The 22,842-nt window shown below is 47.2% G+C and overlaps 1 protein-coding gene across 1 annotated transcript in view; it reads left to right on the forward strand.

Annotated features, from left to right (window-relative positions):
- The window catches only part of LOC128302070 (protein apterous-like), a 57,267-nt gene that overhangs the window by 27,209 nt on the left and 7,216 nt on the right, over window positions 1-22,842 (forward strand). Inside the window, exons 5-6 of the mRNA XM_053038791.1 lie at window positions 21,684-21,857; window positions 21,947-22,203. Coding sequence (XP_052894751.1) covers window positions 21,684-21,857; window positions 21,947-22,203 — 431 coding nt within the window. The remainder of the gene's footprint in view (window positions 1-21,683; window positions 21,858-21,946; window positions 22,204-22,842) is intronic.

Genomic DNA, 22,842 nt, shown 5'->3' on the forward strand with positions numbered 1-22,842 from the left:
CCTCACTTAGACAACTTACATGAGAGCTTATTAATTTCAACCTCTTGTTTAACCGTATGTACAGAACGAGATTTGCTCGAAACCCCACGACGATAAACCTCGTTTCCCTTCCAGCGCGAATACAATGCATTTTCTTTTCGGCAAACTTACACGCTTCCGGGGAGCGTTTATGGCCTTTTCCCAGCTGTGCGTCGGTAGCGTCCCGCACTCGTTGGTTCGTAAATGTTTCCGATTCTTTTTTTTTTAGAGTTTTGCTTCAAATTGCTGGCAACTTGCCAAACGTCAGACACAGTTAGACGGCCCGGGATCGAGGTCGTGAATGAGTCGGTGAAATATTACTACGATGCGTTTTAGTAGCTGGGTTTTACTCCAATTCGGTTCATTTCAATGCATGAAATAAAACTACTACGCCAACTGCAAAAAAACAGATGCTGCATGTGGGTCTAGAAAGCAAAAGGTTCATTCATGTTCGTTCCCTTTGTACGCTCGTGTCGCTTTGTCCCAACCGCTGCCAAGGGGGGCTTAGGAGACTACGCCTTGGAGTGCGTTCTTTCTTCAAACGGCGTACGTTTTCTCACTGTCTGAGCTCGTGGTTTAATAGTTGTGCTGCTTTGAAATTCAAACAGTGAGCGAATTATCATAAACGAAAACAGACCAGCAAGCAAAGCGAGTAGGGAAAGGGGGTTGGTTCTTTTTTTGCCCCGTCCCAAAACGCCACAAACGTCACAGCGCGCCACCAGAGCTGGGAGCGAACAGTTTTACGGCTGTGCAGGGGTATTTTATTATTGATTTTAAATACAACGTTTTGTGCCAAATGATGGCCCCCTCCCCCCCCGAGTCGGTGGTTCGTCTGTGTGCCTTTAGGTTGTTTGCGTTCGCGTGTGCACCCACCAGTGTTCTAGCGCAATGAAGATGTACAAAGCTGTGCGCGCGCATATCTTCGTAGCGGCCGCTCAGGAACTGCTCCGGTTGACTGCTTCCGGATGACTCCCGGAGGGTGCGAGAGCAGTTCGTCTTCTCCTAGCGCGGCTTGCTGTTTATGCTAAACGTTTTAACGGTGGCGCTGGTGGCCGCATGTATCCACCACTGGGGAGAACCTGTCATCCGGTCCGTCACAGGTCACGGCAGACAATGGTTGCGACTACTGCTGCGAAGCGTATTTTTCCTGCCCACTGTCCAGCACAAAAAGGCCGTTTGCTGGGTGTAACGGGGTTCGGGCGCTATAGAAAAAAAAAACGATCCCCGTCGCGTACCCACTCGCGGTGCCGAGAGTGAATGTGGGCCCAACTTTTAACAGATAAAAGGTTATATAGCCCCATGCCGCCCAGAGGAACTGTTCTGTGTGTGCGCGGTGTTCATATTTTATCTTCCAAAAGGCATCTTGAGTATCGCGCGTCCCCAGCATGCAGGCGACACGGTAACACGCCTCGGCCCTGCACTCGCCCTGCGAAAGGCAGCGAGAAACGTGATTCGCCCTATCCCGCGGCCACAATCTTCGAACATGTGTAGCTACATGGGATATAAATAAAAGAGTTAGATAAATTTAATTTATCTTGATTTAAATATCATTTTCCTCGTTGTGGGTCTCCCGCTCAGCCACCCCCCCCCCCCCCCCCCCCCCCGGGGTCGGTTGTTGGCTTTGAGCACGGTTCAAGATTAGCAGACCGCTGAGGTACAGGTGCAGATGAGCGGTTTTTCGAATCTTGCAGGTTAAATCTTTCAATCCTGTTAACGTCGTCGTCGTCGTCGCCGTCGTGGTCCGGTATGTGTCGCACTTGCTGTTCTACAGTTGGTATGGCGCTACAGCAAGCATTTGACGCAGGTTGAATTCTTTTTTCTTCCTGCAGACCGGTTCACAACAGGAAGAAAACATAAAAGCAAAGCAAGAAAAAAGCGCGCGCAAAATAATCAACCAAGGAAAGGTGACTGTGACTCCCTATATGAACCGTATGGATTATGCTGCACTGGATGAAACATTCGTTTTTTTTTTACGATTGTTTTAAACCTTGTAGCGCGAGATGCATGTTATTCTGCATGGATGTTTTGTTTTTGTTCTCGTTCTTCTTGCCAAGTGATCTTGTGCAGCTCGTACATCGGATCGCGGCTTAAGAGAGAGAGAGAGCTCCGGTTGCCGGGGTAACATTTTCCATCATCATAAATTACGACAAATATTAATAAATAATATTTTAAACCGCTTGGACTTGCACTGCGGTATGAAAGTGGATATTTTTTACACTGTTGCTTTTGGCGACAAAATGGTTCGAAAATTTATGTGATTTGTCTTACTCGAAGACGGGAAAGTTCTGGGGAAGGGGAGACATTCGGAGAGACACTATGCATGGCTTTGAATATGTTTCGTTGCCGAGATTACTTCTTTTTGGTGCCTTTGCCCTCAGAACAGGGCAAATTACAAGGCTATTAAAGTGAGCAGGATGTTTTCTGACATGTTAGCGGTGTGGGCGAGCTCTTAACATGTTCATTGCCCAACTTAAGTTCACCCAAGGATGAGAGAAATCGTTACGCTTTATTCGATTATCGCACCTTCACGGGTCAAATTGATTTGTTGATAATTTAAACAAATCTAAACCCTTAATTTAAGGGGGTTTGTTTTTGGAAAAATCTCCTGCCATGTGCTACCGTTCAAATCATTCCATTTCCTAATTAATTATGATTTCCAATATACCCTTCAGGCTGATAACCAAATTATACCACACGAGGTATGTGAAAATGTCTTCATTAAGCTATGACGATCATTGATCTGCCTTTGCGCCATCATTTCACCCTATTAATCTGCCGATAAGCAGGAGGGACTTTCGCCCGCCGTCGTAATAGCGGCGTAATATACCTGCCTTATTAGAAAAACCTCAGAAATTACCTCAGTAACTTACAAAAAAAACTATTTTGCTTTCAAATAAATCACATACAAAAAAGGCAGAAACACACACCCCTAGCACTGCTTACGAATGGGGTGATTTGCTAATGTTGCATTAAAGCACATTAGCGCCGTCCGCGATTTCCGCGGTGAAATCGTCACCCGCAAATGACTTGCCGGCCCACTGACCAGCCGCGGCCCCGGCTTTGTCTGCAGAGCGAACCGGTGCCGGTAAGATAATGCGTGTGGTGAGCATCAAACAACCGACAGCAACAGCGGGAGGGTGAAAAAAATAAACAGAAGATCACAATGAATTAACGCACCGGCATTGACTTAATAAGTCATTTAGTAATTTTAGGCGTGGGTGCGACCCCACGTGATGGGGCGCCAATTGATGGATTGGTCCGGTCCGTGTGGTTGGGCATATAAAGCAACCCCCCACCACCATCGGTCAGGTCCCGCGGGCTCATCAGAAAGTCAGATAAGTCACCGTGCGTGAAATGAGCCTAAAAGGTTTAGGTTCTTCTTTTTTCGGGTTTTTTGCTGTCCACTGTAGATACGCCTTCATCTCGCTCTGCTTTGTTGGGTGTTTTTCATAGGCAGGTTGTGGGGTTATGTAGGCCACGACATCTACCACCGTTTGATGGTTCAAAGTGTATGGAAAATTCTACCCAAAAGGCATAGTAATGTAAGTAACTCCTCTAAGATAAGATAAATCTAAAAGATACTTGAGATTCTGGACGTAGAATTCTTTAAGTTCTGACTGTAGCAGAGTCATTTTTTGTACTTCCGGTAAGCTTTCGTTGGCCCATGACCTTAACTTGAATGATACACACATGATCTTGATCGCGACTTCGATTTCTTATCGTATGCTCGATGGTCGATCGAGATTGTCATATTTAACGTATCCAGACAGACCCGGAAAGGTACTCATCAGGCAGCGACATTCAAAGAACACACAGTGATAAAATGTGCAACGTGGAGAAGACGTCGCCTCTGCTGCCGATTGAAACCTATCGTCATCCCCATAACAAATAATGATAATAATCATAATCAACCGTCATCAGCATCATCATCGGCCTGTTTGTCTGTTCTGTCTGGCCCTGTTCGGACCGATCGTTCTTTGTGGACATCAGTGGATGTCCGGCTGCAAGCGCAACTTCATAACGGTTCCCGAAGAGGACGAACTCGACCATATAATTGAATGTTGAAATGATAATTTGACTTGTGCGATTGATTTTGTGCGTGTGATAAAGAAAAGTCAGCAAACGGATAGGAAACCTTTCGGTGCGATCTCCCCGGGCCACGCTCACTGGGACGTCCCCGGAGGGGGGGGGGGGGTTCCTTCGTGTTCCTGCACATGCCCGAACGCTGGGTTATGTCGAACGGTTACGAAATGGTGAACAGGGTCCCAAAGCTGAATCGTGACGTTTGTGAAGCGCCGTACAGAAAACTGCGCAAACCCCGTTTTCTGGGAGGTTTATTAGAAGGGCTTCGGCGGTCGCGAAGGGACTGACCCTGCCATAAAGCCAACGGTTCATTCTGTTGCGTTTACTGTTCATAAAGATATTCGGTTGTATTTTTGGTTATTCGTTTTTGGAGGGCTTCTAGTTTATGGCCACGGCGAGTTACGAGCTGCACGGCGGACGTTTCGAAAGTTACCATAAAACGCAGAAACGCCGGCAGCTCTTGGTGTAATAATCTCCGGCTGTGTGTGCATTCCGGATGCAGCGCTGATGCACAGCAGTGTTGAAATGAAACGAAATATTGAGACGAAAAGAAAAAAAAATACCCGTGGCGCCCCGGACGGACGGATATGCCCCGGAGGGGTTGAACGGTGGATGAGTTTTCCGTTTTTGGGTTTTGTTCCTCCCCATTTATGATATTTGTTATTCCGCGGTGCCATTGTTGGGTATCAATAAATGTAGCATCTTGCGGTCAGTGGTTTTCGAAGGTGTGTATGTATATGGCGACTACAATCATACAATCATATAATTGCGAGGGTTGTTTTGGTTCCCTGAAGACGTGGTCTAGGGTTAAGTTGGAGTTCAAAAGAATAGATCAGGTTAAAGGAACATCATACAATGTTTAAATGATTATCTGGAGAGTGTCTATTTGCAACGTACTTGTCATCTTGGTACTCAAGAAGTTTTAGGGAAAAAATACCATTGTAAAAAGAAAGGTATCCTCTTACATGGTCAAACGGTTTCGTGACTTGTCAACAACGGGCAGCAGCGAACGAGAACTCCAAAAACCGATCCATTTCGTCGCAGGTGGACCTCATGGAAGCTTCATGACCTCGAGACACTGGAGCGAGACATCAGCACGCACCACGAGAGCGCCCAGCAACCAGATGCAACCCGCTCACGAGCCTCATGATGGACAGGCGCAAGTCTTCCTCCACCACCATCCAGTGGTGGCAGTAAAATTTATACACTTTTTGGAAGCACCCCGAACCTGTCAGCTCCGCTGTGAAGCATAAAAAAAAGCAACAACGAGCAGAGCGAGAGTGACGTGAAGAAGCCGCGCTGCAGCTGTGCGGAAGGGCGTCCACACGTAGAACGAGTTCCTGGTAGTCTGTCCCGCAGCGGTTTGCTATCCGCTTAGATGTTAATCTTGCGTAAAACATGCAAGCATTTATTAGAGGAAGTACTTTATGCGTGCCCGAGCGACTTTCGAGCCTATGGGTGATTGCTTTCAGGTGCGTTGTGAAGTTACTCGCATCGGGGCGTCTTACGGTTCGCTGTTCTAGGTAATGGTAGAATCAGCAACAACAAAAAATGGAGTTACACATGAAGTGACTTTTAAAGCAAACATATGAAGCATTGAGTTTACAAAACAAAAAAAAATCAATCCATCGCACTCCGAGTCCTGGTAAGGCTTCGAGCGAAGTTCTGTGCTCTCGACTATTTTGTGATAAAACACTTAGCTCGTAAAACTCAAACCTACTTCTGCCACCATTAAACCAACCATCATCATTTTTTGTCACCCAGTACGCACGAACGGAGCTGATCTTTATTTCTGCACTTCAATGAAGATGTTCGCAAAGTTAATGGTTTGGTATGACTCCTCGGCCATAGCTGGCAGCACAATCGTTGCTTTTAAGATCGACGGCGATGATGATGAACACTCCCGGTACATGAGAGCCCGTACGCGTATCAGTTGTGTGATTCATGGCCTTTTAACAACTTTATGATGTACGGCCTTCGCTCGTGCAGCGTTCCTTCGTTCCGGCTGCTACGAGTTCTTTCTGCTGAACTCTCCCAATGAGATTGATGTCATAATAATTCAAAAAAAAGAGGAATGGAAATCTTACCACCATGCGTAAAACACAAGTGGACGAAGGATATTTAAACCACCGGCCGGTTGGTTTTATTTCTCTCCCCGCGTCTTTCCGCCAACAGCACCAGATATATGGACGTGCGGATGATAAATGGAGTCGCGGCGACATTTCTCGATATGATTGATTTTTCTGTCAAAATGTAGCCCACGAACCGTGACACATCGAGCGCCAAAGTGACCGTTACTGGACGTGCCCATGGGCACTATTACTTCGCTCACGATGACAGGTTGATAAGAAGGTAGCTGGAGGGAAAGGACGGTTTATTTGTGCGTTTGTGTGAACCGGAGCAGCTGGCAATGAAAGAAAAAGTCGTGCTTTTGCATGTCATCGCAAACCCCGCGGCCCCGGTCGGTGCAATCAAAACGATGTCAAACCCAATCCAATCGTTGCGGTGGATGATTGCAAAGGACGTTAGCGGGCGGTTGATGGTAGAAGGTGTATGCATGAGGTAAACATATCTTGCCAAAGGTGTAAACATTCTCAGGTATCTTACGGCTGTGTTTGCTTTTTGCAGAGGTAAGGTTCCGAATCAATAGGCCGTTTATTATTAGAAGCAACACATCGTCGATATGTAAACGATGAAGGATATATCGGTTGTGTTAGAATTTCCCTTTCGTGACAGTTGTATGGTGAAGATTGTTTTTAATAGTTTTGCAACATCATCGTCGTCGTCGTCTGCGTCGCATTTCACGGCCCATCAGTTCCATAATTAATAGGAACCCGTCAGGTGTTTCCGTACGGTTTTGCGATCCGCTTTTGCGAAAGGTTCTGTGCAGGCATGTAAGAACGATCGGATGGCCAAAAGCACTTCGAACAAATCGAAGCAAAGAAACACGAGAAGGCGAAGTTGCTCTCGAGCAACAGTCGAGCTGACAACTTAATTAAAGGGTACCTTTCGGAGCAGGACAACGAAGCAGGACAGGACAACTGCGGTTGTGGTGACACGAGTTTTACAAGACAAGACCTAAACCAGCTAGGACCCCGTATCGATCTGGAAGGGTAAGCCGTTGTGTTATAAATTATGCAAAGATAAGTCCTCTCGTCCTCCGGGAGAACTAGACGCCGGGAGGCCTGCTTTCCATGGTGGGAACGACATTCAATCCATCGGCCGGCTGGTGGCCGATATTGGCGGCAAAAACCGATCCAATTCCGGCGAGAAGTTTTATGAGGTTCATCTCAACGGTTTATGAGATGCAGTTGGTGCTCGTGCACAGTCAAACATCATCAAGACTTTGAGGGCAGTAAGATTATGTTTTCGGTTCGGACTAGGAAGGAGAGTTTGATTTCCACTAGTACCGTGCGTCCGTTATTCCAGTCTCCCAGCAAACTTGGCGGCCACAATGCTGCTTTCAATCTATGCCCCCATGCTGGCGCCTTTTTCCGTCCCACGATACGAACGGTCGTTGCGATGGTCGTGATGTGGTTTTTTTGTTGTTGTTGCTGTTGTTGCTGGTTTGAGAGATGGTTTCTGAGAGATCATCGGCGTCGGTAAATGGGCTGGTTAAGTTTTATTAGACCCATAAAGATTTGATCAAATCACCGCCCGCGAGCGAGATTAGTGCCTTCACGGACGCCTAGCCCGTGAGTCTACAGTCCACCATCACCTCACCCGGTGCGGTGTCGTTTTGGTGTGTTTGAGAAATTTTGTGCTAATTTAATGACAATTATGATTATGCGCGACAAAGTGTACGATTTGTAACTGAATGATTGTGATGAGGAGATACATTTTTGGGAAGGAAAACTGTCGACGAGGAGGAGCAGAAATTGAACTGATATATGGGAAATAAATTCTCAGTATCAAGTATATTAGTATCAGTATTAATTCAAATGGTTAATATTTTAACTCAATATGCGTCAGCAAAAGTCTTGCTTATTGGAAAAATATGCAAATGTGTGCTATTTTGAAGAAGCATAACAGCGATAAGGTAATCTAATAGAATCTTCATATCTCCAAGAATATGCAGTCTTATAAATTTTCACACGACCTGCACCAGCAAAGCATGGACACAAACGGATCGTTGTTTAGCGATAAACACCCGCACGATCTTTCATCAGTATCGATGATCGGTAAGCAGAGGACATCAATGTGTCATTAATTGATGATTCAATTTCGCTAACTTATCGTCCCCGTGCCCGTGGCTTCAGTATTTTTGCGAGTGACTTTATTTTAAGGCACCCCAAACATTCCAAAAAACCCAATCGTGATCCGGTGGTCCGATAAGGTCCCAAACCCGGCCCCGATTTGCTCGAGAGAATAAAGCAAGCCAGAAGGAAGTTTAGCAGACATCGTTCAACAGCGCGCGCAAAGTAGAGATTAGTGTTCGAAGATTAGGCGTTGACAGGAAATGGCTTCACTCCTTTCGGTGGCGAGCTGCTGCGGTGGTTCGCTGCCGCTGGTTGCTGGAGTCCCGGGCACCGGCAAACCACCCGGTATCAGGCAGGTGGGCTTCGGATAAATCGACTATTTATTCAAATTTTTGCTCACGGTCCTGCGCGTCCTTTCTTTGCGGGGCCGTATCACACGTTTGGGGAATATTTGTGCGTTTTGATTCTCCACCTTTTGTGGCTTTTTTTTTGGCGACAATTTCAACCCCGGGGCGGTGAAAAATGTTGATGCTGATGTATATTAGAATTTATAGGATTACTACCATTGTTGGAATCTCGCCGGATCCCGGACATTATCTTGGTAGCGAAATCTTTCGGTGAAACTGTCCATTCCGGGACGAAAAGGGAGAATTATTGACATGAATCTCATTACCACTCATTAAGGGTGACTAAGAATTATCACTTCTTTGGCGCGGTTTTTCGTTCCGGTGTTCTGGCAGTGTTGGGCCAGGTTTTCGGAATGAAGCGATACCATCAATCCCTTCCCGATTAAGCGGTTGAAGTATGGCAGATTTTTTATGTGTGAAGCAAAAAAAATGTAGGTCGCCTGTTGACCCCGTGAGGATATTCCCTGTATGCTACTTTCTTTTTTTTTCGATAGACGACATCTCGATTGGGTAACCTTGGGAAGGCTCTCGTCTACGGTTTGAATTCGGGCGGGGCTCAGAGCGTAAGAAGCAAACGATGCCTCCGGCAACAGACTACCTATGGCAGCACCGCAAATCGCATGGAGGTCGCGTTGTTCCCAGCCCTTGGCGGTCCCTTATTTGTAGCCTCCCCGGTATTTGTCACATCGAGTCGCGTCGCGTATCGAGACGCCGTTTCCCGCCCCATTCCCGGTCGACGCGGCAGGATTCCCGGTGTTCCGCATCCGCTTGAACCGAAGGGTTTAGCCCTCGTGACCCCGAGGACTTTCCCTCACCGGAACTCCCGCTGGGATAATGCGCCGGTATCGGGAGCGTCGCTTGTTTATGCTGCAGCTCAATTACTGCACCGGAGGGAAGACACACAGACGTCGCGCCGTGTCAATCAACGCCGCGGCTTGTTGTTTGGTGTGCGGTGCAGCTTGAAAAACATATTTTCCTGTTATTGTAATCCATTGTTTGTGGGTTGTCCGGTGAAAGATACCGGCGCGAAATTTTGCCCGGCTGAGGGTTCTGGTTCCGGTTCCAACTTCCAACACCGGTGCCCGATGGGGGGTCTTGCTGTGAATCGTTCATGCAAGCCGTCGTTGGTACACCACCCCGTGAAACATGTTTCACAGATACATGGGCAGACCATGGGCTAACCGGTGGGTTTGTTCGATTCTCCAGGGGTCGATTGAATAAATTCGATAATTACGGTATTTGTTTAAGGATAAACACTGTCACGCATGATTTCGGGTGGGATTTTACATCCCTGGACATGCAGACGGCAGGGCTTGCAATGACTGGTTTCCAAAACGGCTTTGCCTGTTCCAATCGTATGGGAATTGTTTTGAAAAGAAAATGGATAAGTTTTAGTACCAAACAGTGTTGAAAAGTGTGGTTTCGATAACGGTCGCTTCCTGATGCTTTCGGATAGCTCGGAGGCATATTCCTATTGAAGCGTTGAAGGTTCCTCATGTGTTTCATGGCAAACTGAACTGGCAAGAGATTCTTTCTTCCCTTCAAAACCGGATTAAGAACATTTTACACCATCCAGCCAGCGAGCGTTCGAAAAATTTATAGCTGGTGTGGTTATATTTTTACGACCCTTGAACGTATTTGGACCATCATTCATAATTCTGTTGCGTGGCTAGTTTTGGGCACACAGCGCGTCATTTCACCCCCGGAGGACATAGTTTGCAACTGGTCGCGTTGTTGTATTATTTGCATAATCAGCACGTTTCGCTCGCAGCGGTAATAAACTGCACTCCATAAAGCTGACGATGCACACATCGGGAACGTTGTAAACCCGTACCGATCCTCGGTGGGCGTACGCGTACTCCGTTCCGTCCGTGGGCAAGTGTCCGCATGGTCGTCCCCGTTGAGTTGAACCGTCCGACAGACTACGCGTAACGGCGCCGCGAACGATATTTTCAAATCGTAATCGGATATCTTGCGGCCGGTTAGATCCTTATCTGGTTCCCCGGTGCGCTGCCTGTTGCCGCAGGTATCATCCGGTTCCTGCGGGGCAGATCGTTGCCTTCCCGGCGGGTAAAAAAGACTTTGTACAAGTACGCAAAAATAATACAACACGTGTAAATATATATCATCCACGCAAGATGGCGTTGCGTTGCCATCGCACGGTGAGCATGTCGTGATGGTTTACAAGCGCATGCGAATGCCGGATGCCATCAGCACAACGTATCAACTCGTGGAATATTCGTTGAAGATTACGAGGATTTAAAAAAGTATGATTTATGCTGCTGCACTTTCGGCATCCGAGCGGACAATCCGTGCTGATTATTGCTGACGGTTTTCATCCTTCCGCAGCGAAAGACACGTTTTATTTCTGCCCCTTTTTTGGATAAGGATCCACCAGATCTTCGGTGCTAGATATATACATATCCGCCAGAGCATTCTGTTTGGTGACGCATAAAATTCTCATCCAAAACCTTCCCGACACGCTCGGTCTCATCGACGTGTCAAACGGAGTGGCGTGTTTCGTTATGTATGCGTTTTGATGTCGGTGACGTGTTTACGGAGCTCGCCGGATCGGAATTCGCCCGGATCGGTCAGCGAGCTGACAACGACCTTGCCCCCGGGTCCGGGACAACACAAGTGCCTCGAAATGGTATCGCATTTCCTCGTGCCAGCAGCGATCGGGGAGCTGGAAAACGAGTTCACCCTGTGCAACGGTACAGCACCGAAGGGAACGGCGTGAATCACCCAATAAATTAAGCCACTCGTCGACAGGCTGACAGGAGAGGCGAATGAAAACGAGCCCCGTAAACGTCCCGTACGGTGATGCAGGTCCTTACGATTTCGTGCTGAAGGTTTGGCCGTAAATCAGACATTTTACCGTCCAGTTGCTGAATTGGTGCGTTTGGGGTTTTGGACGACTGACGAGTTACTCGAACGCTTGGGAACCTGGTGAGTTGTGTGGCGTTGGGAAATATTGAGGCTACTATTACGTGACGACATCAGCTCTTCGTGACTGCTCCCATCGTATCGTCCAAGGAGCTGAGGCTCACCTTACAAAACCTCAATATCACTCACCGTTTCTTCACTCAGAAGCTGGAAGTTTGAATGGCGTGTATCTAAAATGTTGGAAAAACGATACACTATTCCGCCCGCCCGGCATTAGACCAGAACGATTCAATAAAGCTCATTTATAATTCAATATAGTGTTCATTTTTATATTCGACGCCAACAGCGGCGTGTGACATTTTGGGTCCTGCCCGTACGTATACTCAGCTATGCGAAGGCGAACATTGGCTGGCCGTTTTGGCTTCACCACGAACAGCTTGTCGCTTGTTGGTTTGTTGGGCGAAGAAAAACATGGCCTTCTTTTCTGTCGTGTTCGACCCATCTTCGCTTTTGGCTGGGAATGCCCGAACAGCAGAAGCTGGCGATCATACACCTCGTAGCCAAAGGGGTTTGTGTCGTTTTAGTGAGTTGTTTAGCGTTTATCAGTTTCCCATCAGCAGCAACAGCAGCAGCAGTAACAGCAACAGCCTTCCACTATGTATGCCCCGTTGTTGCCGGTGCGACAGATATCATCGCTATCGGTCTACACCATCGCGGGCGCTTTCCATTCCCAGCGCTTGTTTCGATCCTGCCCGCACGGCCCCGGCAGCCCCCCGTCTTTCGGCCCCGGGCCTCTGCGTGATCTTCTGGCAGGTCCAGCGAAACCTGCCCCCTAGAAGAGATTCTGTTTCCTTTTTATTATCGTTTTATAAGAAAATCAATAAAAAATATCTTAATTTTAGATCTCCTCTCTCTCTCCCCGAATACATTGGGAGCCCCGTGAGCGTTTGGGGGGCAAGTATGTTCTCGCATGGTTGTGGACCGCCGCGTACAACGCTGCTAATGGTGATTTGTGTTCGGACGCGCGTGTCTCACCGGGTGGAGCGGTCCACCAGCACACCAGCACCAGGAGATCGATGTGGTCCATAGCGTACGAAAGCGGCAGGCGCAAACAGAAGGGTGGTTGATATCTGAAGAGGGAAGAATAATGCTTCGCTTCTGCCAACCCCGGGGGAAATGTTCGGTCTGGTGGTTAAGGAATCGTTTAGGGAAATAATTTACGGTTATTATTGCGCGTGAGTGATCTCTACAGCACTACAGGAAAATCAACGAAATAGACACAAAATCTTGCGATCACACACTGCCACATGACTTGTGGGTTTATTTTATTTTCCATTTCTGTTTGGGAACTCAAGCCGACTCAAGCTTAGTGCGTTTGGTGTTGGATTGTTTTGTAGATCGAGTAACGATAGCGATAGTGTCCAGTGATAAAGTGTCTTAGAGCTTTTTGTTAGATTTTGTTTTGTTAGAGCTTAGATTTCCATTCCGAGAAATTCATCCGGGTGATCGTCCCGTTGTGGGTGATGTTTTAACTCTCCCAAACACCCAAATGCGATCATGTAACAACGTGTCGCTGGGAAGGGTTTTGTTGCGAAGGTTAAGCTTTTACATGCATGAGAAGATCTCTTTTTTTATGAGGTCAAGCTGCACTTTTAAGAGCAAACTTTCGGTCGACGGAGATTTATTCACCACACCGGATGACGTTTCTTGGAGTTTTTTGTACAGAGTGATACAAAGGTCCGCCGTAAATGTCTGTCGCGGTTCTGATTCGATGCAATTATTGTAGCTTCGGAAACCTTGGTTTAGCTAGCGAGATTTACTACACCTGCACCCTGAACCTCACGTTGGTTTCAGCCGCATCGTTCTCGTAAGCTTAAATCGTATTGATACTTTTTTTTGTCTTTGCTCGCATGCTTACACACGGATCACTTTGGCAGTGTAATAAAACCTATTCATAGGCCATTTAGTGATCGTAAACGAGTGAGTACAGGCGCGAGCGCGCGCGCGCACGCGCATTGAACCATAAATTCTGGATGTTCTGACTGGCTGTGTTTTTTATTGTTGTCGCAAATATGAATTCGCGTCGGTGTCATCGTAAAGCTGTTGCATTTGGTCGTTGTGATTCACGGCTCGGAAATGACTTGGCCAATAGCCAACGGTCACGGGATATTGGCGATGTTGTGTTGGGTGAATGATTTTCAAGGAAGTTGGTATTAAAAAAAACTGTGTATTTTTGTTTCACTGTGCCTCGATCAGTGCACGCATTTGGTACATTAATGTCAATCTATCAAGCAGAACTGTTTTTAGTTGTCGTTTTTTTGTGCACTTGAGTTGTTGTGTGTTTTTGCTGTGTACTTGAACGAAGAACTTGATGTTCGGTTTGGTGGATAAAATATGATCGTAAAGTGCGTAGTTTTGTGAAGCTGTCCTATAAATTCGTATAATGAGCCATTTTACTAGTGATGAATTCAAAGATCAAATAGCGCAAGTTCAAGCAAAAGCCATTTTAAATGATCGTACCCCGGCTTCTAGAACACAAACTTACCGCAAAGAAGCGTTAAAAAAGCGCCTTCCCCACCCCCGGGTATCTATCACCTACCATGGCGGAGACGATGTGCGAGCATTTAAACGCATCTTGGGCACATTTCCGAAAGTCATAAAGCTTAAATTTACGACAAATAAATCATTCCTCGCACGGGGAGTGAAATGAATAAAAACGTTGCAGAATGAAATCCGAGTAACAAAAAAAAAAAACAGAAAAGAAAAGATGCTCAAAGTAACTAATCTAAACCGTAGCGAAATGAGTTAAGCGACTGTGGCCATTCTGTCCGTCAGTCAGTCAGTTAAAGTTGGACTTGATCTGGCGTTGGGTGGAGAGACGACTCTACTGAGCTCTACCGAGCTCAGCAACCAATAAGAGCCAGCACGTAGGGAGAAAATAGAGGCAACAGCGAATGGCGGCTTGTACGTACAAGTTGTTGGTCCGGCCCGGATCTTCTTGGATCCGAATCTTTGCCATCCTAACCGTTTGTCGCCTTAACGCGCCCGCTCCGACCGTCCACCGTTTGGTTCGGTGCCGGTGTGTTCCAAAACCGGAACGAATCTCATACCTCCGGACGTCCCGCCATGCGGTGCCGCGAATGGGATTATGATGAATGGCCGTACCCGAGACATTCGTCTTCCGTGAACGGGTACATGATTTACGGATATCTCAATTTAGATATCATATTTTACAGTTCGCCACCCTTCTCCTCCTTCCATTCTGTGGGGTGTGGGGTGTGGGGGAAGGTGGATTGGCGGGGGACGAGTGTGGGGGGAATGATAAATTTCCTCACCGTGAAGGCACTGAGCCTGCTTTCGGTTTCGGTGTCTTGAGCGATGTGTTTCAACCTTGCCGTGTATGGGCCTAATGTACCGTGCGTCTGGTGGAAATTTGATCCCAGTGCATCGTGTCCCGTGGGCTTGGCACAATAATCGCCATGCCTCCGACCAATCCGGCAGGCTCCGGCTTTACCGGTCTTCATGACAATCTAGGGCCCGGGGTGATAAAATATCACCCAAAAAACATTGCAGCGATGCAATTTTCCTGCCCCGTGCGGCAAGAAAGGATGGAAAATGACGACAATATGTTGAACATAAAAATTTTACTTAAAAAAAGACAAGACTACGAAACGTACGAGGTAAAACAGTTTCTTGCGAAAACGGTCACATGTGGCAGCTTATAAATCATTGCAAAAAAGAAAAGACACCAAACCAAACGCCGTGAAAACTGAACCAGAAAACAGTTGAAAACAAAAAAAGCTGCATGTGAATTGGCCGGTTGGTGCGATGGGTGCCATCGGTTTGATGCGGTGCGAGATGGATTTAATGTCGTGTTCTGAGAATCAGAGCAAATTTTTCATCGGAATAACAAATAAAAATGCCATTCCTTGTTTGGCCGCGATGTGGCGTCACATTCTTGGGGATTGGGACCTTATCGTCCGCAAGCTGATCGCGGTGCCAGATGAGTCCGAGCTAAAGATGCTTAATTTTTCACGCCCTAATGTTGTTTGATCGCAGATTTTCGGTATTGTTTCGATTATTAAGCGACAAGCTTAAGGAATTCTAAGGGAGTTCTTGACACTTTTAATGGAAGATCTTTTAAAATTGTTTGGATATTTTAGGCAAATACTTTTTGCTGTGCATAAATAATACAATTATTGCTGTGTTCATCTTGCAGTAACTGAGGCATGCAAATGAGTCTCATCAGAGAGGCGCTTTCAAGAAATTTTGTCGGCAAACTGAGCCCGCGGCAATCAAGCGACGAGCCGCTAGCTCCAAAGATACCGACACCAGCACACTTTTTTTTTTTGGTTTTGTGGTATATCATTGCGAATGTTAATTTAGCCGAAAAATTGACGTCAAGTCACTTGCGCACGCAGCGGCATAACAATGCAACAGAATTCCGCGGAAAAGTTACCAACCCGCCCGAACGAGTTGCGGATGCAGTGAGGCGAAAAATCTGCACCCTGTCTACGGCTAAGTGAAATTTTCACGAACGCCAAACAAAAAAGAAAAGACACACTCAAACCAGCCGGCTCGAGTCATCGTGAAACGGCAAACGATGCAAACTGGTTTTCACGATTGTCAAAATATGATGTGCAAAATGCAAATGCATACATGCACCCATGGGAAACGGGTTGCGTTGTTTGTTTTGTGGGCAGATGATGTGATGATTTGTTTACGCCACACGCTTTGTTATTGAGGGTAATGAAAACAATGACCCAATGGGGGTGGGTCGAGAAGCGTTTGTGTTAAATTTGGAAGATATACAAATATGTAAGAGTTCGTCGCTTAACGCTCCTTTCTGCATTCAATCACTGATTCAGTTTTTATTTTTTTCCATCAAAGATAAGAAACCTTAATCAAATCAAAGAACTACCTTCTGGAAATCGATTAATCTTGTTGCATTCCTTGTCCGGTTTTATTTTTCTCCCCCACGGAACCATCATAATCCCGGTCAATGAAAACGATTTTGACAGCTTTCCGCCGTGAGTGACTGTGCGCTAGTCACAACAGCACGAAACGGGAGCAACAAAAAAGGGGTAAAACCCCCAAAACCTCCCCAAAACCAAAAATACACCTTTGCCACCTTTAAATGGAGTGATCTTAAAGAACACGCAAAAGGCAGAATGTGGAAAAGTCGGAGAAGTGAAAAAAAAAAACCTTCCGAAAGAAAAACAAACAAATGCGTAAACAAAACACTGAACACACTGAGCGAAAGAAAAGAGTTGAAAATTGAAAAATTATGCAAATTAAATGTTAATTTTATTTAATCAACGAGTAATTTATGAATATTTGAAAAATTTGAATAAGACGAAAGGCGAACAACGACTGAACAACTGAACTACGAAATACAAATTTTCAACAGCAGCAGCAGCAGCAAAAAAAAATCGCATTCACTCGCGCTACACAGTCCACCCAATGGAAAGGAACGGGATGTGTGTACAGCCAACATTCCCTCGTGCACTAAGTGAGGAACACTTACCGGCATGGTTACGTGGGAGCGAGCGCGAAGTAAGTTTCGTTTCGTATTCTGCCAGTGGACAGCCCAAGTCTCCCGGTCCCCGGGCATATCAACCAGCAGCAAGCCAATGTCCACACGGTTTTGGGGGTAGATTAACAACAAGAACAAAAAAAACGACCTCGATGAAAATGCCCCGACTACCCCAGAGCGATCATCAACGAAATATACGAGGACAGCGCGCGATACTACTCATTTGTATTCTGAGCTTTTAATAAAGATAAGAACCGAAAAACGAGAAATGGCTTCTTGTGGAAAGGCAAACCCATCGGTGTGTACGTATGTGTGGTTTAGGCTTTTTTTTTGTCCTGCCTTTACTTTGGTTCCCCGTGCGCCTACTTGAAGCTCGGCAAAATGTTCGCCGGTGGTGGTCGTGCGGGATTTTGTTGGTTTCGTTTTTTTTTTGTTTTGTGGGAGCTGAGAAAGTAAATGGCTCTGTTAGGAGCAACCGGCCAACGTGCAACTGCTGCATCTGCATTTACCTCGGACGGCATGGTAGCGAAAACCGGCAACGGGCTTCCTGCCGGTAGGCCCGGGTGCTAAGTGGGTCAATTAATTTTTTCCGGACACGGCCGATTTATAACCGCCGGTGCGTTGCACTTTGGCTGTCGCCACCACGCAATGCTGCCCCGCCGGACCCGCCGGTGGTGATTCGAGCTATCGGTAAAGTGTCAAAGTTAATATACGGTGTGGGGCCTTTCGGGGTTGTATGCTTCCCCGTCATGGGGACTGCCGTGGGACGACTTTTGGGGACGATAATTTAATCAACGTCGTTTGCCCTATCGACGATGATAAACGAACGAGCGTGACTCGCGCTGGGAGCGCTCGCATTATCGTAATTTGGTGAGGTATGATCGCGCTTTCCTGGCACTTTTCGTCGAATGCCTGACAGTGACGATGATGGCCATGCTTATCGTGCCCGTTTGTGTTGGAATGGAACTTACCAGCATGGTAGATTATCCTTGTTTTTCTCTCGAATGAATGAATGGTAGGTCGGTTCCAAATGAGTTCGATTTGATTTCGGGATTTGCAGCGTAAAAAAGTTCTAAGACCTCTCAAATATCAAACGAGATTTATAAGGACTTCCACACAAATGTCTGTCGGTTCACCAGCATCTCAGCCACGCTGAACATTTACAGCGAATGTTTACTGCTTTACGGCGTGGGCCATTTTATCTTCGGACAACTTCCCACCATCTGGAAGCCGGTTACCGAAATAAAAAAAAAAACCACGTTAGCGACTGTCAGCCGAGAAGCGAATTAGTTAGACAAACAAATGACACCCCAAAGATGGCTGGCGTTGATCGGTTAGTGTTGACGGTGAAGGGAGTACACCACCCGGATAAGCGGATCATTATTTAGGCGAAAGCATAACGATGAGCACTTAACCGCGCGGTAGCGGTTTGAAAGATCGTCGTCAATTTCTTGAACAATCGAACTCTTCTGTTGATCGTAATAATCTATTGGAATAATTATCTACCTATCATACCGTACCAAATTGCAGTTACGGGACGATCAAACACAAGATTAACGGGTTGAGTTTACTTCGGGATAGGGGGAATCGAATCGATTCGTGTTGGCAAATAACAGGGACAGTTAGCAAGTCACTCATGTACACATTGTCTCTACCCGTCTTGCTTAGAGTTCCTATAATTCGTTGATGTTTTACTTGGCTAACGAAAATTCAGAGCACCTAAAGCAGCACCATTTGTCAACGATCTTCGTGTCTAGGCCGTCATGTCGCGTCCCGGGATTCTGCTAACAGATGTTCTATTCTCACCCATGAATTAGCGAAAACGGCACCAATGTTCAACCACCGCGCATTGCGCCGTTATGAATGTGACGCCGACAGGCTTATTTATGAATGAAACACGAACGTGTGTTGGCCACATGGTTTTTTGCGAAACGGAAATCTTCCCCAAATCTGCCCAGGGCGGGACACGTCTGGGGACACCTCTAAATCAGTCACCCGGGTCATCGGGTGTTCGGGCTTTTGTCGTCAAGATTGAAATCATCGACCAATGTTCAATGTTAACGCTCGTAGACGCGGTCAAAGATAGAATCTTGGTGACCGCCATCGACACACACGGTACCGTGGCAAGGGGGATTTATGCAACCGAAGGTCGTAAATAAGGAAATTTGTTAGCCATCAGGTTTGGATTTCCCAGTGTGGCTCCCAGCGTGGATTCGTCGTTTCCCCCGGTACCCCAGACTCTTTCACAAGGGCTCAGTGCTGCCGGCAGGAAGCTGCCGAGCGGATCGAATTCCCTCGCTGGGAGCAGTTATGAGTTATGAACCCGCTGGAAGTATTCGCACGCCGTTCGCTGTCCCCAAAGTCGTTGACGCATCCGCGGGAGCTTGCACAGAATCGCTGTCGGGGAGGGGGGTTCCCCCGTTCCGACTCCCCACCAAGGCTGGTGGAACGGAGAGAAAGATCGTAAACGAATGCGCGTTCCCAGCAGGTGATGGATAAATTTGGGATAAGCAATGCGCGTACCGTACCGGGATATCATTGCTACCTTCGTCGTCCAAACCGATGCGCGATGCTTGAAGATCATCACCATTTTTCGCTCCTCTCTCTCTTGCTTTTCTCCACCACCACCATTGACTACATGGGGCCCTGCATTGAGGTTCCTTCGTGCGATTCGTTTTCGCAAAACAACACCACGTTAAAGACTTGGGGAGGATGCGTGGATGCGATATTATTGAAATTTTTACGATCCACAAACAAAACATTAAATACCCCATATAAGCTTGCTAAAGAGCCCAGCGAGCGATAACAGTAAAACCCAATATTTTATGTCTCTATTTATGAATATCTGTACCTCGCCTCACGTTTCACCCCACTCCGTACCGTGCTCTTTCACTCGAACTTTTCACTCACAGTTCGCCGTTGGTAGATGGCGAGGTTTCGCTGCATTTTGATTGCAACTTGCACTTCATTGGATGCGGGGCCGCTTTCAATGTGGGTTCGGTTGTCACAGCAAGGCGCGGTGCAAAACGGTTTCTTCTCCGTTTTTTTAATTCATGTCATCGGGGGCGAAGATCAAAAACCCTCTTACGGTGCGGAATGTGCGGAATAATTTTGTGTGCCAATTGGAGAGCCCCGAGAGCTGGCAGGGAAGGACCGCACGCTGCAGGTGCACAGGGCCGCATAGTGGCGGCCGAAGCGGACTGGCGGTTTGCGTGGTGGGCAAATTTTATAGGAATATAGATTAAATCATAAGATCATAAAATCAGCATCCCCAGCGGGGGCACGGAGAGTACCCGCTGCTCGTCCGTCCGTCAGCTGTTCCGGAGCTTAGGAGTTTTCGTGTTGGAGATCGAGGACAACACCTCGTCGTCTCGGGCTCGCTGTTGTGGGCTCAGGAAAACATAAAGTTTGGAATAAAATTTCACCCATAAAATGCGGTATCCAGCAGCGATGCGAGCGAAGCCTTTCTGGGGTCACTTTATAGATCGACGTACGCGCACGGCTTGGTACGTACGCGGCAGGGAGACACTTTACGATATGAGATGCGAGGAAGAGTCGCAAATCGGGGTGTTTTTGTTTTTGTTTTTACAACTATTTAGCTCATCAATATTCGTTACAAGCATATAACCTCAAAACAGAGCAACATGTACATTAATTACTAATAAAACAAACTTTGAAAGATCTGTGCCAACAGAATATCTCGTAGAAAGCATGGTAGATACTTCAAAAGCTACTACAAACTCCCAGAGATTCTAACCAGAAGGTTGCATTTGGAGACAAAATCAAAATGATTTTCTAATATCCAAGAAGAGTGCGCCATCTTTCACAATTTCATAACGCTCCGTTCACTGTCTGTTTCGTAACGCCCAAATTTTCCTTTCCTTAAACAACATCATAACTCATCTTGGGCCGTCGACGGGGCCTTAGTTCTGGGTCCCTGCACATGACAAGCTCTTCGCGCATCGATGGACTCATATCTCCGGGACCGGGCCGCCGAGTGACGTAGGCAAATGAGCGCGGTTCGCGGTTGGGAAATTTTCGGAGGGAATATGATTAAGGCGGTCGAACGATGTAGAACGAAAAATGTTGCATACCGCCTACAACATAAATTTCGAACGTTCCGTTTTTCCACCGAACTGGAACGAAGTTTCGGGTCGGAACATTTGGGAAGTAGTTGCTCCTCGTTTTGTTTCATTCTGAGCTGGTATTTTTGAAGGGTGCCTTCCCTTTTGGTTTTGGTTTTGTGCTCGGAATTCTCGGAAACGAATCTCCCGTTTCGACGTCGGTGGGCTCGGACACGGATCGCTGAGGACACTTGTTGTCGAGGCGCGTAATGTGAGTCGCGACTCATCCCGGGGGCTCTGTAGCATTATGCAAGATTAATGGGACGGTATGGCGTCTCAGTTTGCGGTGGAATGTGCGGCATCACGAGGGCGCACGTTATCGGAAGCGGGGAACTTGTAGAATTCCGGTGGGAAACAGACGGCTGCCGGATAGTGACGATGAAGGTTTACTTAATAAGGCGTTTGTCTTTGGCACTCTTCCATCCCGCAGGGTATTCGGCTCGCGACGATGCTCCAAATGCTTGGCATCGATTAGTTCCTCCGAGTTGGTGATGCGCGCCCGGCACCTGGTGTTCCATATACGCTGCTTCTCCTGCGCCGTCTGCAATACGCCGCTCACCAAGGGCGACCACTTCACGATACGGGACTCGGCCGTCTTCTGTCGGTAAGTTGGCTGATATTTGAACCATGCTGCCATCGTCACGAGTTGAAAATGCCAGAAGACTTTATTGGGTTTCGCTCCTTCTTCCTCAGATCACACATTGAGCTTCCGCTTGAGGCCACGACACCGCTACCTGGCATGCCGATGCAGTGTCCTTACCAGAGCCAGTACGGTACGTCGCCGAGCGCACCGCTCAGCCCGAGCGACTCGACCACGAGCGGCGGCAAGCTGAATCCGGCCACCTATTACCCACCGCATGGCGTCACCGGTCTACCGCAGCAACCGCGTCAGAAGGGACGACCTCGGAAGCGGAAACCCAAAGACATCGAAGCCATGACGGCAAGCCTCGGTAAGTTGAATTTCCCTTTATTGCAGCATACCCATGGGGTGGGTAAACTACTTTTGCTACAAACTTTACCAGATAAGAAATGGGAATGCGAAAAAAAAGCGTTACAAAATGTTTCATCTGCTGGGGGGGGGGGGGGGGGGCTACTTTTTTCTCTGTTGGGAAATGTACGATCACTCGCAGACATACCATTGCGAGGTCTGATGAACTCACCGTATCATATGTTACATTGTCTGATAACGATCAGTAACGTTTGAATTTCGCAAAAGTATGAATTTATGATCCGGTTCGGATGAAGCGAAAAGGCGAACATAGGGGCAGGGCAGTTTGTAATACAGTTGTTTCACCTCCCGGAAACCCACCCCTCCGCACCCCTTATTTCTCACCCCACACGAGTGAGACACGCACGGCATCATAGATTCATTTATTTTGTCTTCATTTAATTTCAAACTCCGACTACACTGGATCTCTTCGCGTTGTGTGCTATGATCGCGTGTTTGAACCGCTGGCTTAGCTGGCAGATAAGCTGCTTTTGACCCAGACACAAGTAGAGACAGATAGAGTGAGGATAAGGGAGAGAGTGCCTTCCGCGAGCAAACGATCGACTAGGGGATCGCTGTTCGCACGCCTCTACGCAACATG

This window comes from Anopheles moucheti, chromosome 3 (genome assembly GCF_943734755.1).
Source record: "Anopheles moucheti chromosome 3, idAnoMoucSN_F20_07, whole genome shotgun sequence".
In the NCBI taxonomy this organism is placed as follows: Eukaryota; Metazoa; Arthropoda; class Insecta; order Diptera; family Culicidae; genus Anopheles; species Anopheles moucheti.